We start from the raw sequence: 19,203 nt of genomic DNA on the forward strand, positions 1-19,203 counted from the left end.
GTCTGCGTACCATGGGAGTCTTAGACAATCCGGGACTACTAGTAGGATTAGTCCCCTGTGGTGTTCTATCTTGCGGATGACCTTGCCAGTAGTGGACATGGGGGGGGGGGGGGAAGGCGTACAGTAATACTTCCTCTGGCCAGGTCTGGATGAAGGTGTCGATCCCTTTGGAGTGTGGCTCTCATCTGCGGCTGAAGAACCTGGGGACTTGGGCACTGACGTAGGTGGCCAGTAGATCCATGGTTGGTAGGCCCCAGCGATTCACTATCAGTTGGAAGGCTGTGGTCGACAGTGTCCATTCTCCCAGGTCCAGACTCTCTCTGCTGAGGAAATCTGCTGAGACGTTGTCTTTTCCTGCGATGTGGGAGGACGAGATCCCTTGTAGGTTTATCTCCACCCATGCCATGAGAGGATCTATCTCCAGGGATACCTGCTGGCTCCTGGTTCCTCCTTGGCAGTTGATTTAGGCCACAGTTGTGGCGTTGTCTGACATTACTTGAATTGCTTTGTCTCAAGAGTCTGGGGCTGAATCACAGGCAAGCTAGACTGACTGCTCGAGCTTCCAGGTGGTTTATGTTCCATTCCGCCTCTTCCTTGCTCCATTGTCCCTGGGCAGTCAGTTCCTCACAGGCTCGCTTCCGTGGTGAGAAAGGTCCAGTTCGGTGGGGATAGGTTTACTCCTCTGCATAGATGGTCTTCTTACAGCCACCACTGAAGCTGAGCACGTACTTCTGCTAGAAGTTGGAGACAAAATTAGTAGTCCTGGGACAGTGGGTTCCAGCATGAGAGCAAGGATCGCTGGAGCCGTCGCATGTGGGTCCTTGCCCATGGAACTTCCAGGGTTGATGCCATGAGGTCTAGGACTTGGACAGTCCCATACTCTGGGGTGCGTATTGGTCAACAATCGTCGTAGCTGTTCCATCAGCTTCCTTCTCCTCGGGGGAGGAAGAAAGACTTTGTTCTGTTTGGTATTGAAACAGGCCCCCAGGTACTCTAGGGACTGGGAGGGCTGCAGACTGCTCTTGCCCGTGTTCACAACCCAACCGAGCTCCTGCAGTAGGTTCTTGACTTTGCTGGTCACCTGTTGGCTCTCTTCCAAAGACTTTGCCATGATCAGCCAGTCGTCCAGGTAAGGGTGGACCAAGATTTTTTCCTTCCTTAGTGTTGCCGCCACGACCACCATGATTTTGGAGAATGTTCTGGGGACGGTTGCCAGGCCAAAGGGTAGTGCTCAGAACTGGTAATGGTGACCCAGTATTGCAAAGCGTAGAAAGTGCTGGTGTTCTTGATGGACTGGAATGTGAAGGTAGGCTTCGGAGAGGTCCAGGGAGGTTAGGAACTCCCCTGGTTGTACTGCCATTATTATGGAGAGAAGGGTCTCCATGCGGAAGTGAAGTATCTGCAGATGACGGTTGACGTTCTTGAGGGCCAAGATGGGCCGGAATGATCCTTCCTTCTTGGGAACGATAAAATAGATGGAATAGCGTCCCGTATTTTGTTGCGGCGCAGGAACCGGAGTTATTGCCTTCAGGCTGAGTAATCTTCTCAGAGTAGCTTCCACTGCCAGTCTTTTGGTATGGGAGTGGCAGGGCGACATGAGAAATTTATAAGAACATGCCATATTGGGTCAGACCAAGGGTCCATCAAGCCGAGCATCCCGTTTCCAAAAGTGGCCAATCCAGACCATAAGAACCTGGCAAGTACGCAAAAACTAAGTCTATACTACCCTACTGTTGCTAGTAATAGCCGTGGCTATTTTCTAAGTCAACTTAATTAATAGCAGGTAATGGACTTCTCCTCCAAGAACTTATCCAATCCTTTTTTAAACACAGCTACACTAACTGCACTAACCACATCCTCTGGCAACAAATTCCAGAGTTTAATTGTGCGTTGAGTGAAAAAGAACTTTCTCCGATTAGTTTTAAATGTGCCACATGCTAACTTCATGGAGTGCTCCCTAGTCTTTCTACTATCCGAAAGTGTAAATAACTGATTCACATTAACCTGTTCTAGACCTCTCATGATTTTAAAACACCTCTATCATATCCCCCCCCTCAGCCATCTCTTCTCCAAACTGAAAAGTCCTAACCTCTTTAGTCTTTCCTCATAGGGGAGCTATTCCATTCACCTTATTTTGGTAGCCCTTCTCTGTACCTTCTCCATCGCAACTATATCTTTTTTTACATGCGGCGACCAGAATGGTACACAGTATTCAAGGTGTGGTTTTCACCATGGAGCGATACAGAGGTATTATGACATTTTCCATTTTATTCACCATTCCCTTTCTAATAATTCCCAACACGGTTTGCTTTTTTGACTGCCGCAACACACTGAACCAATGATTTCAATGGGTTATTCACTATGATGCCTAGATCTCTTTCTTGGGTGGTATCTCCTAATGTGGATCCTAATATTGTGTAACTATAGCATGGGTTATTTTTCCCTATATGCATCACCTTGCACTTATCCGCATTAAATTTCATCTGCCATTTGGATGCAAAAATTTTCCAGTCTCAGATGTTCTTCCTGCAATTTATCACAATCTGCTTGTGATTTAACTACTCTGAATAATTTTGTATCATCTGCAAATGTGATTAACTCACTTGTATTTATTTCCAGATCATTTATAAATATATTGAAAAGTATGGGTCCCAATACAGATCCCTGAGGCACTCCACTGCCCACTCCCTTCCACTGAGAAAATTGTCCATTTAATCCTACTCTGTTTCCTGTCCTTTAGCCAGTTTGTAACCCACGAAAGGACATCGCCACCTATCCCATGACTTTTTACTTTTCCTAGAAGCCTCTCATGAGGAACTTTGTCAAATGCCTTCTGAAAATCCAAGTATACTACATCTACCGGTTCACCTTTATCCACATGTTTATTAACTCCTTCAAAAAAGTGAAGCAGATTTGTGAGGCAAGACTTGCCCTGGGTAAAGCCATGCTGAATTTGTTCCAAACCATGTCTTTCTATATGTTCTGTGATTTTGATATTAGAACACTTTCCCACATTTTCCTGGTACTGAAGTCAGGCTAACTGTCTGTAGTTTCCCGGATCGCCCCCGGAGCCCTTTTTAAATATTGGGGTTACATTAGACACCCTCAGTCTTCAGGTACAATGCATGATTTTAATGATAGGTTACAAATTTTTACCAATAGGTCTGAAATTTCATTTTTTTAGTTCCTTCAGAACCCTGGGGTGTATACCATCCGGTCCAGGTGATTTACTACTCTTCAGTTTGTCAATCAGGTCTACCACATCTTCTAGGTTCACCGTGATTTGGTTCAGTCCATCTGAATCATTACCCATGAAAACCTTCTCTGATACAGGTATCTCCCCAACATCCTCTTCAGTAAACACTGAAGCAAAAAAATCATTTAATCTTTCCGCGATGGCCTTATCTTCTCTAATTGTCCCTTTAACCTCTCGACCATCTAACAGTCCAACTAACTTCCTCAGAGTCTTTCTGCTTCGGATATATTTTAAAAAGTTTTTACTGTGAGTTTTTGCCTCTACGGCCAACTTCTTTTCAAATTCTCTCTTAGCCTGCCTTATCAATGTCTTACAGTTAACTTGCCAACATTTATGCATTATCCTCTTTTCTTCTGTTGGATCCTTCTTCCCATTTTTGAATGAAGATCTTTTGGATAAAATAGCTTCTTTCACCTCCCCTTTTAACCATGCCGGTGATCGTTTTGTCCCGAGGTATGCTGCAGAACTCCAGAGAAAGTAACCTTCTCGGATGATGTTTAGCACCCATTTGTCTGACGTGATCTCGACCCATCTTTGGTAAAAGAGGGAAAGTAAACCTCCTATTTCCTCTTCCTGTGGATGGATTGGCCCCTTCTCATTGGGTGGCACGGCTGGAAACTGCCCCTGGGCCTGTTCCTCTCTTGGTCTGTTGGTTCCGAAAGGACTGGGGCCTTCCGGAGGGAAGGGATGCTTGGAACTGCAAATTCCTGTAGGATCTAAAGTGTTGAGAATCTCTGCCCCTGGCTCTTCTGGGCGAGGGGTGCTGGGATCTTTTTCTCCTGTCTTCAAGTAGCCGAGGCAATGGAGATTCACCCCACTTGCTGGCTAACGCTTCCAGTTCGTTTCCGATTAAGAGAGATTGTTTAAAGGGCATTCTCGTGAGATTCGCTTTAGAGGTCGCGTCAGCAGACCAATTTCACAGCCGTAACTGTCTTCTGGCTGCCACTACATAGGCCACTCCTCTGGCTGAGGTATGCACTAGGTCTGAGCTTGTGTCCATCAGAAGGCTGCTGTAGGTTCCATCATCTCACCCGTATACATTCCGGAGCTATCCACCTCTCTTGACAGGAGCAAACAGGAACGTGCCACCAGTGCGCAGCAAGAGGCAATCTGCAGTGTCATTGCTGTTGCATCGAAGGCCTGCTTAAGGATGGACTCCAATCTTCTGTCCTGAGTGTCCTTCAATGCAGCCCTTCCCTCAACGGGAATGGTCATTCGCTTTGAGACAGTGCAGACCATCGCATCCACCTTTGGAAAGCGCAGATGTTATTTTGCCGCTGATTCCAGAGGGTAGAAGGCTTCCAAGGCCCCACCTCCTTTAAAGCTGGCCTCCGGAGTATCCCATTCCAGGTCAATCAGTTCCTGGATGTTCTCCATCATAGGGAAGTAGCATGAGGCCTTGCAAAGGGACACCAAGATGGGGTTCTTCTTTGGTTCCGCCATGGGGTCAGTGCCTGGAATATCCAGAGTCTGGGAAACAAGGGCTGGTAATTCATCCTCGTGAAAGAAACGAAGCATGGTTCGGTATGGGGTAGATTTTCAAAGGGGTACGCACGTACCCCCCGAAAACCTACCCCAAACCCCCCCCTGTGCGCGCCGAGCCTATTTTGCATAGGCTCGGAAGCGAGCGCAAGCCCAGGGACGCGCGTAAGTCGCAGGGCTTTGCAAAGGGGCGTGTCGGGGGCGTGGTCGAGGCCCCCGGACCAGCCCCCGGGTCGGGAGATGGTGCGCCAGCAGCCCGCTGGCGCGCGCAGATTTACACCTACTTTTGGCAGCCGTAAATCTGCCAACAAGGTGGGGGGGGTCCGGTTAGGTAGGGGAAGGGAGGGGAAGGCAAGGGGAGGTGGAAGGAAAGTTCCCCCCGAGGCCGCTCCGATTTCAGAGCGGCCTCGGAGGGAACAGGCAGCGCGCAGGTTGCACAAATGTGCACCCCCTTGCGCGCACCGACCCCGGATTTTATAAGATACGCGCGTATCTTATAAAATCCAGTGTACTTTTGTTCGCGCCTGGTGCCCGAACAAAAGTACACGCGCGTAAATTTATAAAATCTACCCCTATGGTTCCAGGCCTGGAGTTATTTCTCCTTCTTCCAGGGAGCCGTCATCATCATCTGAAGCATCCGGGTTCCTGTCAGGGAAACTCTTAGTTAGGCAAGGCATTTGAGTAATGCCGGGAAGATTTTGTGCTTCCGGCAGGGGTTGAGCCTGTGTTGCAGCCGGGGCTGATTGTACCTGTATAAAGGTTTGCAGCCTCTGGAAAAATTCTAACCAGGAGAAGGCCTCTGGGTCCATGTTAGTCCCAGCTGAAGCTGGAATAGGAGCCCCCGAGGTGTCTTCCTGTGGTGCAGACATCTCGGAGTTGCCTAGGTCTGGTCCAGACATGTCCTCAGGCAGTGAAGGACCAGGCTTTGGTTCCCCCTGGGCTTCTTCACAAAACTGACACAGGCAGGACTCCAGTTCAGGCTGCATGGCTCTTATGTGGCAGGCAATACAAAGAGCATGCCTTCTGACCTTCTTGGACGCCAGTGCCATTGAATCTATGCTTGGGCGCACAAAGTAGTTTCACTGCGTGCGAGGATAGTGCGTGTCCGTAGTTATGCGCACGGTGAGGATTTGTGCACACCGTAGATATGCGCTCTGAGTGCGCTCCGGTGAGCACGTGGCTAACTTGTACCCGTGGCTCGGCTGTGCGCACGGCTCCGATTTTGTGCGTGACTCTATGGGATGCACACAAGTTATGCGCATCGGCCGCCGGGCTGCCCTGTGCGTGCCACCGAGGTGAGGGGAGATGGCGTAGACAACCCCCACTTGTAAGATGGCACCCCCCCTTAGGGTCTCCACGCGTGTGGACCCTTGCACCAGATCGGGGCCTAGCCTAACCGAGGCTGCTCAGCCCGATCAGTGCCCCCGTTTTAACTTGCCAAAGGCAGAGTCGGTACGATAATCCAAGCTCTGGAGACTGTAGACCTGAATTTAGTTTCCTTCTTGTGTCTCAGCACTTACTGCTTGTGCATCGGACGGTCTCCAGCTGCGGAGGGAGAGGGTTTTACCTTCACCGCCACGCTCGGATGTGCACCCGCTGCCTTTCAGCCACTCTAGGGGCTAAGCCCATGCCGGGACCAAGGCACACCTCTGAGGGATATCGGAGATCACCTCAGGAATTCTCAACTGAGGGAGGGACCATTAGGTATCACCGCAGGAGAGCAGGGCTCGATCTTCTTAAGGTAAATTTATCTTCTTGTTGCACTTTTCCTAACACACGGGCCGATACAGACCAGTGCACACTGTTAACCCTCTATTGGACGCGCGTTTTCAACGCGCTAGCATTACCCCTTATTCAGTAAGGGGCCGGAAAACGTGCATCCAACCCCCACCCCCGAACCTAATAGCGCCCGCAACATGCAAATGCTGTTGATGGCCCTATTAGGTATTTCTGCGCGATTCAGAAAACAAAAATGTGCAGCCAAGCCGCACATTTTGCTTTCAGAAATTAGCGCCTACCTTTCTTCGGGCACCGGACCTCTGACTTAATACCATGGCGATATTAAGTCAGAGGTCCCGAAAGTTTCCAAAAGTAAAAAAAAAAAAACAAAAAAAAATCTCAATTTTGCCGGCGTCCTGTTTCCGAGCCCGTGGCTGTCAGCGGGCTCGAGAACCGACGCCGGCAAAATTGAGCGTCGGCTGTCAAACGCGCTGACAGCTGCCGCTCCGTTCCAAAAGGAGGCGCTAGGGATGCGCTAGTATCCCTAGTGCCTCCTTTTGCCTGTTTTTATCGCCGGGCCTAATTTGAATAGTGGATCGCCCACTCTCCTGCGGACTTTACTGTATCGGCCCGACTGTGCTAGTGTATGGGATAGTGTCCACATCTGCTAGGAGACAGAGTGATACTGAGGAAGTGAGGTCAGTGCAGGAGTATATGTACCCAGGATGAAGACAGCTTGAAATCTGACTGTCTCCCATCTGCTAGCAGAGGAGCACATAACCCACTGGTCTGAGTCCATCTGGCTACACGCTAGGAAACACACATTTAAAAAACAAATATTTCACTTTCTTGTTGCTCCTTCTCACATTTTTAATACAATATATTTCCCTCTCTCTTACAGTCAAGATGTTGCTCAACATTCTAAATAATTAAAAAAAAAAACCAAAAAAACAGCTTTATCATTCTTCCAAGTGTTTCTTTAGCTGCCATAGATTCAAATAGGAAGTTTGACAATAAGGATAAATTGCCATGTACTTCAGTTAAATAGTAGATGGTCAATGTTTCATCCCACAATTTAGGATTTCCACTGCAAGTTTATATGTGCAACTCTGGACCTTTTTATAGAAGATCTTTGAATGGGCTACTCTGATCTCAAATCCCTTCACTTTCAGTTCATTTTCTGTCTGGGCTTACCCAGATCCTGGAATTACCTAAGATAAAATGACATTTCTTCTTTCTCAGTTATAAACACTGGGTCCAGTATCACAGGAGTTATATTTCAAAGGAGAAAATAAGATCATTTAATTCTCATAAAGTTAAAATTCACAATCCTTTTGCAAAGTTACAAGGTTTTAATATCCCCTTGTTTCCTTTCTCACACTTTTACAGTTTGCTGCGCTTACTTTTAAAACACTCACTCTTCAACCAATCACACTTTCCTCACTAATAAAATTATGCTTCACATGACTGAAGAATTTCTCCCCAAAAATCCCCAATGACAATTGATTCCCCACTGTTGCAGAGCTTGCTATGGCTTTTGCCTTCTCCCTCAAATTGCACTAAATGGATTTATGGATTTTTCCCCCACTCATCAGCTCAACTGGTTGCCTAGCAACAAACAAGATCCAGCAATGCTTTCCCCCAATCAGGGAACCATAAGCTTCCTCTACACTCCAATCTCTTGGCAGGTAATTAATATAGAGGTTTGGGGGGTTTTTTTAACCTGCTACATTACTTTACACCCATGAGGCATGATAGCTGCACAGCGTTTATAAAAGGTTCACTGCAGCAAGAGATTTTATTATTATAAACTGTAACGCTTCAGGAATGAAATGTATGTTAGAATGAAAAAGGAATTCTAAAGGTGTTTTTTAAACTGATAACAATTATTTAAATGAGTGCTTAGTGCTGCTGCTTTAATGAACTTGAGAAAAGCACTAAAGATTTCATTACCTATCAACCTAAGAAAGAGAAAAAGTCCAATTTAAACTAAACTACCATATTTGCATTTAGTCACTTGTGGACATCTTTCAAAATGTACAATGTGCAATTCATTACCACTACTGATACCAATCAAAACTAAGCAAGTAAAATTAATATTTCATAGTCAATCCAATCAAATTATATAATCACTGACAAGAAGTCACTGCACTGATAATAATGATCTAACAACTGTCATAATTAAAATCATGTAACAAAAGGTATAGCGCTAGCTAACAAAACATAGGGGTAGATATTATAAATTTGCGCACACGCTTACTTTTGTTCGCGCACCAGGCGCAAACAAGAGTATGCGGGATTTCAATAGAAACCCCTTTGAAAATCTGGCCCATAAGGTTTCCAAAAAGTATTTATAATGTGATAATTATATTTCTATATTATTACTTATTTATTTATATTTATTTATTTGCTTTTATATACTGACATTCGATCGAGATATCACATCGGTTTACATATAACTCGGTGAATAGGGCAGGGTCTGCCTTATTTTACATGAAACAATTAACATGGTAACGTGCCTTATTTTACATTGTAACATTTAACATGGTAACTGTCGAAATGGGATGCATTTTTATTTTAATTACCCATATGATCGTGAAACTTATTTCTAAACTTATTTCAGCAGATCTTTAGTACATTTGTTTCTCAAGTCATAAAGTGCCGATGTTTTGTCAGCACAATACCTTTCATTCCCCTACCTCTTTTGTTCTGTACCAAAGAAACATGAAGCAGGTTGGGAATGTGCCAGTTAGTCAGCCAGAGTGACTCACTGCTCTCTTGATTAACAAATGTTGATCCCTATTCAAACCCAATCACACTACCTCAACACCTTTCCAAGGTGAGTAACTGAGCTGAACTATTCAACTTTTTTACTTAGGTATACATTGCTCCTAGCTTATTTCTAGCTTCTGGCTACTTTTTTTTTTTTTTTTTGGGGGGGGGGGGGGGGTTGTGGGGTTTTTTTTTTCAATACAAACACTCAGTTTGTATTAAATACAAACACTCAGTTCTGCAGACTTTTAAAAATAAACACACTACCTATTGCTTACTAGCTACCTTATTGACTATTTAAAAATACAGTCTAACTTTATTCACTGACTTTCTGACTATTAAAGGCACAAACACACAAACACACTAAATAATATTCCCAAATAGTTAACTTTGCCCCAATACTTTTAAAAAAGACAATGTCCCAAGCAAAAACTTACTGATTCCTTTCAGCCACCAGCAAGGTGATCCTATGTTTCTGTGACACATCGTATATTCATTTAGTCATTAGTCCTAATACACTGCTGTATTAGCCCCAGTCTCTGAGATCAAACTGAAAAGACTATTAGTAAAGTTCTTTCTAACACTCTGGACCTAGTTTATCAAGAGTCCTTCACACAGGCATAAGGTAAGCGAACAAATTTTGATATCAACATAATTCTAGTTTTAGGTATCTGTAACTTACTAATGAGCACAATCACATTTGCAAATTTCTAGTTAGAACAGGGCTGATCCTAAGGAATGTAGAACCTAAGGCAAATCAGCCAAAATAGTAAAGAATGCTTTCTATACCATTTGCCACCATAGCTATCAACACTGGGGCAGGAGCTATGTTGCGCAAGACATGGCAGCTCCTAGCCCACCAATGCTCTGAGGAACAGGAAGCAACGTTAGAGCTGAGGGCGGGGTTAACATGGTAGCATGGGGGCCCCACAAAGCACAAGGCCTGGTGTGGTCCCACCAATTTCTTCCTCCTTCCCCCACTACCAAGAGTGGCCCTGATTCGGAGCTTCAAGTATTAATGTTATACAGAAGACCAATGAAACACCATGAGCAGATTTCCACAATACTCAAAATGTTTTTAGGCTCATATATTATAATAATTCCAGTAATTTGGAAGCAAAAAGAAAGGTATGACTGGGTCAGACTTAAGCAGACAAATGATTAATGGTCTACTTCATTTAATGAAAATAAAACTGTATTGCCTCAGCATCACATGTGGATGCAGGAGTATTGCCTCATGTTACACTTTTCATTGCAACACATCTAGTCAATGCTGACGGACCCTATTAGGATTACTATCTGTCAGCTTAATCTAGGTCACTGCAAGAGTTATTTCTACTGCTAGACGGCCATTTCTAGAGAGCTTGGCAAGGAAAGATAACATTCCTGACTAGTGCTCATGCCATTTAGTTTTCTTAGGAGTTTATTTTCTGTTCTTTTTCCTAGAACACTGATCTTGGTTATAACCATAAGCTCAAGGGGGTCATTTACTAAAAGGTGTAAATTTGGTACCACAGTTTAGTAAACCCCACAATATTTTTCTGATGGTAAAATACTGCCAGGAAAAATACCACAGCTTTGACACATGAAAAAACTTGTGATGGGGGCCCCTTCACCCGAAGTGACTATCTTGTTAAAGGACCCGAGCAAATGCCGCCCCCTCCCCCCCCCAAAGAACAAACAAACAATCCTGGAGAGTCTTGTGAGAAAACTGTCCCACCCTATCACCTCTAGAGCCAGCCTCAAGACACTAAAAGTAAAAAAAACAAAACATTGCATGGCCACAGCCCTTCCTCCTTCCCAACCCTACCCCTTTGAAAAATTTGGACTATCACCCCCCAAGTCTCCAAATCTTCTCTCGCCTTATAATCCCTGCCACCCTATTTCCCCCCCCCCCCCCCGATCATACCTAGCAATCTCTGGAGGGATGAGGGCCCTTAGGCCACACTGGCTCTTTAAGACATGACTGAGAGCATCGGGACACCTGTTGAAGCTAACTTTCCTGAAAATAACATGGCTTGTGATTTGTGTGTTATTTTATTAGTTTGTAATTCCCTAGTAATCAGCTGATTTACATGCATTTGCAAGCAAACTAGCTTATTACAATTTTTGCAATATTTGGGATAAAATAGCATGTGATACTTAAAATACCCCACTATCATGGCACTAAGGCATTTCCCGCTCAGTAATGCCTAATGCAGCTTAGTAAATACAACCCTCAATTTTTGCTATACCAATGCTATAATAATAGTTACAATTCTTTAGAATTGTGATGACCAGGGCATGACTGAAGTCATTAGTAACATTTGCTACAATAGATTTGTGTCTTGCCTTGTTTCTAATTCCTACAAAAATGTCCATGAAATAAAACTGAAAGTTACCGCTTTGATGCGAAGCTTCCCATCCACCACCTCCAGCACACCATGGTTTCTGGAAACTCGTTTATCTGTAATCTGATGGAAAAACAGACATTAAATGAAAAGCCACGTCACTCACAAATGGCATCGGAAGCACTTGCAATAAACATAAAAGACAATTTTCAAAGCAATTTACGAAGGTAAAGTATTTTATCAGCATTAAATCAGATGTCTAAACTGCCCTCCCTATATGGGAGATTTTATAATATGCGCGCGGGCATCCACGTGCGCGCGGTTCCCGGCGCACGTACAATGGAGCACCGATTTTCTAACATGCACACGTCGACATGCGCATGTTAGAGAATCCACTACCCATGCACACATGCGCGCCCAATTTTATATTAGCACACGCACGTGTGCGCCAAATGCAGATGCGCGGGCGGAAGGGGTGGATTACTGAAGTTGCGCGCGGCGACGCAAACGGCTGGATCCCCACTTCCCTCCCAGCTCCGCTCCTTTACCAGAGCGGAGCAAAACTCACAATGGGAAATAACAGTAAATCAACAAATAAAGGAACCTGGAACCAATTTAAAGGAGAAATAGCTTGCTATTTTCTCAAAATTTTTTTCGGACTACTTACTTACCATATCCATTAAGGCCCTGATTTATTAAAGCTTTTTTCTCATGACGTTAGCAGCTGCTACTTGTTCTTTTCGTCGCTCGTCACCAATTCAATTAAACTATATATATTTTAATTTTTTTAACCGTTACCCCTTTTGTTGTTAAACGCTGTATAATTAACTACGCGGACTCAGTTGTTGGTATAAAATTGGCCACAGCTTTTATTTAAACATAACATAATAACTTTTTCGGGATACCTGAGCCGGCCAGATGTTCTGCTGCTGCCCGCCGCCTGGACCAAGCAAGGCAGACTGACGTTACGGGGCCCCCCCAGCCTTGTTCCCGAGCAAGGGGGCCCATCGTCTCGTACACCTCCAGGCGCTCACGGCTACCCCACCGTCGCGTGATGACCCCAGCACCACGTGTAATCCGCCTGCACCGGCCCAGGTACCCGCCCTTCCCCAACAACTGCGACAAAACATCAACATCAAAAGTACCAGAAATGGCTGGCTAACATAGATAACTATCTGATTGCTTGATAGAACAGAGTGGGTGGGTGGGTGGGTGTTTCTTTTTGCGGGGCGATCCAAAAAGGATTGCTTACCTCGAGTCGCAGCCCTTTAAGGGACCACGTGCGTCATCTAAGGGCGCCGCCCATTGATGTCATTGTTCCCTCCCCGGGCTGGGCCCTGACAATGCCCGATCCGACGGCTGCCAGTGAGTGGGCGTGTGATCGCCAACCCCCTCCCGTCCCCCCTCCTCACTGCCTCAATCACTTGCGAGCTGCCGTCATGGGTGGGCCCCGTGTATTTGCCCCGGGCCCACCTTTTCTGTCTACACAAAAAAAGCTTAATCAATCAAACCCTAAAAGCACAAGCTAAAATGGGAAGGGACTTACATCTGTTTATAACTATGCAACTAAATTAATTGAACAGTTCACTGGCACCATGACCAAATCCTGCTCAATTTACATATCTTTAATGCTGTAACACAAAGAAAAATGAAAGTAGAATAGTAAATTTAAACAGGTATATAAAACAGTAAGTTTGGGGTTTGTTTGTTTTTTTACTCTGAAGATACACAAAATTCAACTTAGCATGCATAAAAATATAGAGATCAATATTCAGCAGCTGGTGAGCAGGAAAATTATCCAGACTTCATCCAGATATTCAGTGGCACCTAGCCAGATAAGTGTTCCACTGAATATACCCAATAACTTTAGCACAGCAATTTTTCCAACCACATGTCCCTAGCTAAGTTTATCCAGTTAGTGCTGAATAGCAGCACTAGCTGAATAAATGTAACTATGCCCATGAATACCCCCCGCACGCCACCCTGCCAAGCCTCTTTCTCCAGCTAAATTTTAGCCTGGTAATGTATTATCCAGGTACATTTTCACCTGTAAGAGGGGCAGGAAATTGAAATCTCAGGGTTTGTCTGATAATTTAAAAGTTAGCAGGACAAATCCTTTTGAATATTGACCTCAGAATTACATTTAAATTGCAAGCTTTTCACCATCATCCTCAGGATTGCAACCACAAAAATATATAAACTGAAGCACTAGGATTAGCAAATCCTACTGAATTTTCCTAACGCTATCGGGATCGTATTCAAAAAGCATTTTTCCTACTCTGTATCTATGGAAAATATCTTTATTGAAAATGGCCCTAAAACAAACAAATGTCAGACAATCAAACAATAAAAAAAAAGCCACAGCAAAAAAATGCAAGGCATTACTAAAATAAAACATTGATTGTGACTATGAAGGATTGTACATTTTTCCAAGTCCAGGTTAATTCCCTCTATTGAATTATTTACGAAATATTCGAGTGAGATTCTGCAAGTTACTCCAGATAACACTGTTGCTTTATCAAGATGTTTCTAGGTTCCTGATTTGAAGAAAGATAATAAAGAGGAAAGTAGTATGGCTATATTGATCCTTTTTTGACAGTTATAATTTGACGGCCTTTTTGCAGGCCTCTCAGGACAATATTTCCACTAGAGCTACTTTGGTTATCACATTTGTATTAGATTTGGACAGAGATTTAGTTTTAAGACAAATTTTCAGGCATAAAGATGCTTTTTCTTGTGGATGAGGCACAGATCTTTCCTGATGTTCCTCAGGAAAACAATTGCGTAGAAGGTCCTTTTTACAGCTGAAGTCATTACTCCTTTCCTTGGGGGGGGCATCCATTTTCTTAAAGTTTCCATGCAAATGTCTAGTGATCCATCAAGGTAATAAGTATATTTTTACTGACCCTGTCCATCTGGAAACTTTTACTGATACATCCTCAGTTTCATGGCAAAATATTGTATGGGAGGGAGTAGAATATTGTTTTAGGGTATTACTAGTGATATTGACCAACAAGCCAGTGATTAATAGAATATTTCTTTTACCTTTAATCTTAGTTTCTATTTGAACGCCAATATACTGTGGACTTAAGTGGTAGTATCTGGACTTTGAATATCTTTGTTTTGTCATGATAATCCTTTTCTTGTTTTTTTTATTCATGTGATGTTTAAATGCCAATAAAAAGATCTAAATAAAAAAAAAATAATTTAAAGAAAGAAAGCAAGCAAGCATTGAGCAAAGCACTGTGGGTGCCCTGTAAGTCCACTTGGATACGTGGCACTAGGGTCAGCAAGAAGTTGTAAGTGACCCGTTATTGTAGTACTAACTTAATAATTCTGGGATGGGCTTTTGAGCGCTCTCTTTTTTTTATCAGGTCAGCAAAGAAACAGTACAGTTACGCTGGGTTTAAATAGTCATCTAGGTCTTAGGCTGTCCCTGCATGTCCTTACAGCTCACTAAAAGAAAAAAAAAGAGAGAGGAGAGAACACCAGGGATGATGAGACAGTAAAACTTAGCCATTGAGAGGGCAGATATCTGATAATGGGTGAGAAAGCCCATGCCCTTAGTAAGTCCTTTTGTAATTATTTCTAAGTGTTTGATCATCCTAATTTCAAAATGCTTTCTGTTCTTGTGTACGCCTAAAATTCCCTTCCAGGGAAACAATTGAAATTAGAATGATCAATAGAATGATCACCCATTATCAGATAGAAGCCCTTTCAACTGTGAAGTTTTACTGTCTCATCACCCCTGGCATTCTACCCCTCTGCCCCTATCCTTTATTTAGTGGTGATGACATATGCACACGGCCTACAAGCTAGATGAGACTGTACTATTTGAAGCCAGTGAAACTGACCAGATTTTTGCTGACCTGATGAAGAGAGAATAATTCCAGTAAAAATGTTTCACCTACAACTTGTTTGTCAACCCTAAATTCCTAAATAAAAACAAAAAGATAACATTAGGGTAACAAGATTTTTCTTTCCAAAAATGTTCTATTTTATCAATCCTGACAAGTGTCCCTTTAATTTGGAATAATAATAAACTAGAAAGTCACAACACCCTAGCACCTACCAAGAATGGAAAAACGTGAACTGGCATGGTGAACACAGTAACCTCAGCAACATATGTATATGGTATTACTGTAAAAAGGCAAATGTCTGTATGTTTTATTAATTAGGTATTAAAGAGAGATGACTGTGCACAATATCTATTTCACACTTATAATTGCCTTGTTAAAAAAAACCTCAAGACAGAGAACAGTTATAAAGGTCTTTAAGATCATGAGATGTCTTGAACGAGTAGATGTGACTCGGTTATTTACACTTTCGAATAATAGAAGAACTAGGGGGGCATTCCATGAAGTTAGCAAGTAGCACTTTAAGACTAATCGGAGACATTCTTTTTCACTCAACACACAATAAGCCTCTGGAATTTGTTGCCAGAGGATGTGGTTTAGTGCAGTTAGTGTACCTGGGTTCAAAAAAGGTTTGGATAAGTTCTTGGAAGAGAAGTCCATTAACTGCTATTAATCAAGTTTACTTAGGGAATAGCCACTGCTATTAATTGCATCAGTAGCATGGGATCTTCTTGGTGTTTGGGTAATTGCCAGGTTCTTGTGGCCTGGTTTGGCCTCTGTTCGAAACAGGATGCTGGGCTTGACGGACCCTTGGTCTGACCCAGCATGGCAATTTCTTATGTTCTTATAAAACAAAAAAAATATACAATAGCATTAAAACAGAATAAAACACAACGTAGTCAAACAATATTTTAAAAATCACTAAAAGCCTAAAATCCATATATAAATTAACCAATTAAAAAAATTAAACCTCCAAAATTGCAGAGAGCATATTGGATGGATGGAACAGCCTCCCAGTAGAGGTGGGGAGGCAAAAACAGTATAGTATGAGCTAAGGAGATCTCTGAGGCAGTGATAGGAATTGTGTAAAGCATTAGTTGGGCAAGATGGGCAGACAAGGTAGGCCATTTGGTCTTTTTCTGTAGTCACATTTCTTTGTTTCTATTAAGAATAAAAGGACCTAATTCAGTGTATACGTTCTGGTCAGGTAAAAGCAATAACTGAACACATGAGCTAAAATTAATTAGTTAAAAGCAGCTGTAAAAAGCCAAGATTTTTCTCATCTCCTGAAATAAAGTCATTAAATTCTAAACTACTAAGAACATTCCATTTCCAGTTTATTACTATGTAAACTGGAAACTAGGGAAGGAAAAGTGCAGAAGGAAATCTGGGAAATTTAAGTTGAAGAGAGGGAACAAATTAGTAAGAGATGGAAGTGAGAGAGAAAAAAAGGCAGAGAAGAGAAAAGCGGAGAGAAAGCGAGAACTGTCAGAGTCCAGCTGTAGGCCACTTGGTACCTCTCACTTCTGTGACCCGCCCGCACTCGAGACATATGAGTTTAATCATTTAGGAAGCAATTCTAAAACTAGGCGGCAGCTTCCAAATTCACCAGAACTTTTATCCATGAACTCTGCACCAGTTCTCAAAGGAAAGTATGCATGTACTTTCCCTTTCAAAGATTTGCCAGCGGAAACAATTTTTTTTAATTGCCTTTTTAATGTAGCATTCGCAGAAGTCAATGGTCTCTCTGATTTTTAAATATTTAGTAGGTAATCTATACTGCAATATTACTGAACTTCACATTAACAGTCAACAGCTCTCAGGAAAAAATGGTGAGCCTACTAAGAGTGAATTTTAATGTGAAAGTGGTAACATTCTTAGTGGCCTAAGAGTTTTTTCTTGAGTTGATTATTTTCAGTAGCAGGCGTTGTCTCTTTATTGAGAACTACACTTTCAGACGCACTAGCTTTACCCCTTATTCAGTAAGGGGTAATAGCGCATCGAAAACGCACGTCCAACCCCCCCCGAAACTAATAGCGCCCGCAACATGCAAATGCATGTTGATGGCCTTATTAGTTATTCCCGCGCGATTCAGTATGTAAAATGTGCAGCCAAGCCGCACATTTTACTTTCAGAAATTAGCGCCTACCCAAAGGTAGGCGTTAAATTTCTGCCGGCACCAGGAAAGTGCATAGAAAGGCAGTAAAATCTGCTTTTTCTGTGCCCCCCTCCAACTTAATATCACGGCGATATTAGGTCGGAGATCCCAAAAGTTAAAATAAATTTTAAAAAAAATTTAAAATCGGCCCACGGCTCGCGGGTTGAAAACCAGACGCTCAATTTTGTCGGCGCGCAGGAGAGTGGCCTGTGTGCGCGCCGGGAGAGTGGGTGCTCGCCCGCTCTCCCGTGATTTTTACTGTATCGATTGGCCTGTCTATTAGGGCAGTGATATTAGAAGTGGTTTTTTTCCTCAGAATCAAGTAAAGCAAAACACTTAATCCTCATGACCCAAACAATAATATCTTTTTGACCCAAGTTGTCATAAAATGATTGAGGGAAATAGCTAGCTTCAACCACTTCACTTCAAGTAATAACTAAAATTCTATATTGATGTTACCCATTACCTTTCTAAACATAAAAGAAATATGGAAAATAAGACTAGCATAAGCTTATTTACAATGGGTGTCCTTGATCTTCTATTTGAAATCAAAGTATAAATGTACTGCCCCCATATCAGGTCCACTGTCAAGTCTGTCTCCCTCTTTCTCTCGTGTATCCAATGTGCTCTCTCTTTCTTCATTTCTCCCCTCAGGATGAATTTCATTTCCATTTGCTGTGACAGGTGGGCTTGCCTGTTGTACATGAGATCCTTCCAATTTGGATCACAAGATGAAAGCACTACCCACTTATCAGATTTGCTATTAAGTCTGGTTTTTCCTATTAATTTAAGCTCATCAAAATAAAAAATCCCAGTTCACACATGTAGGCTGTTGTGAATGGGAGAAACAACAGAAAACTAATCTTACTTAGCAGTAGATATTCTTTTAAAACACAGATCCAAAATAACTACAAATTTAGAGTCCTGTTTATTAAAGCGCATCAACAAATATTAAAAAGTCACCCATGTGGCCTCATATGGGGTAGATTTTCAAAAAGCGCGATTTGGCATACTTTTGTTGGCGCATCAGGCGCAAACAAAAGTACACTGGATTTTAGTAGATACGCGTGTAGCCGCGCGTATCCGCTAAAATCCTGGATCGGCGCGCGCAAGGCTACCGATTCTGTATAGCCCGGCGCACACCGAGCGCGCAGCCTACCTCCGTTCCCTCCGAGGCCGCTCCGAAATCGGAGCTCCTCGGAGGGAACTTTCTTTTGCCCTCCCCTCACCTTCCCCTCCCTTCCCCTAACTAACCCCCCCCCCCGGCCCTGTCTAAACCCCCCCCCCCCTACCTTTGTCGGGGGATTTACGCCTCCCGGAGGGAGACGTAAATCCCCGCGCGCCAGCGGGCCACGCCCCCGGACCGCCCCAGGCCATAACCACGCCCCCGGACCCGCCCCGAAACACTACGTCCCGCCCCAAAAACGCTGCGCGGATCGGGCCCACCCCCCGACACGCCCCCCTAGGAAAACCCCGGGACTTACGCGAGTCCCGGGGCTCTGCGCGCGCCGGTAGGCCTATGTAAAATAGGCACACCGGCGAGCAGGGCTCTTAAAATCCGCCCCATAATCATTAACACCCTAAAAAATTGACTTAAAACCTCAAAAAAATGTAATGAGCCACGTCTCA

General features: G+C 43.5%; 1 protein-coding gene across 2 annotated transcripts in view; it reads right to left on the minus strand.

Moving 5' to 3' along the window:
* Positions 1–19,203, minus strand: part of APLF (aprataxin and PNKP like factor) — a 447,297-nt gene that overhangs the window by 392,907 nt on the left and 35,187 nt on the right. For both annotated transcript variants that reach the window (XM_029593580.1, XM_029593581.1), the window contains exon 2: positions 11,611–11,682. In XM_029593580.1, coding sequence (XP_029449440.1) covers positions 11,611–11,682 — 72 coding nt within the window. The remainder of the gene's footprint in view (positions 1–11,610; positions 11,683–19,203) is intronic.

Source organism: Rhinatrema bivittatum, chromosome 3 (genome assembly GCF_901001135.1).
Source record: "Rhinatrema bivittatum chromosome 3, aRhiBiv1.1, whole genome shotgun sequence".
Lineage (NCBI taxonomy): Eukaryota > Metazoa > Chordata > Amphibia > Gymnophiona > Rhinatrematidae > Rhinatrema > Rhinatrema bivittatum.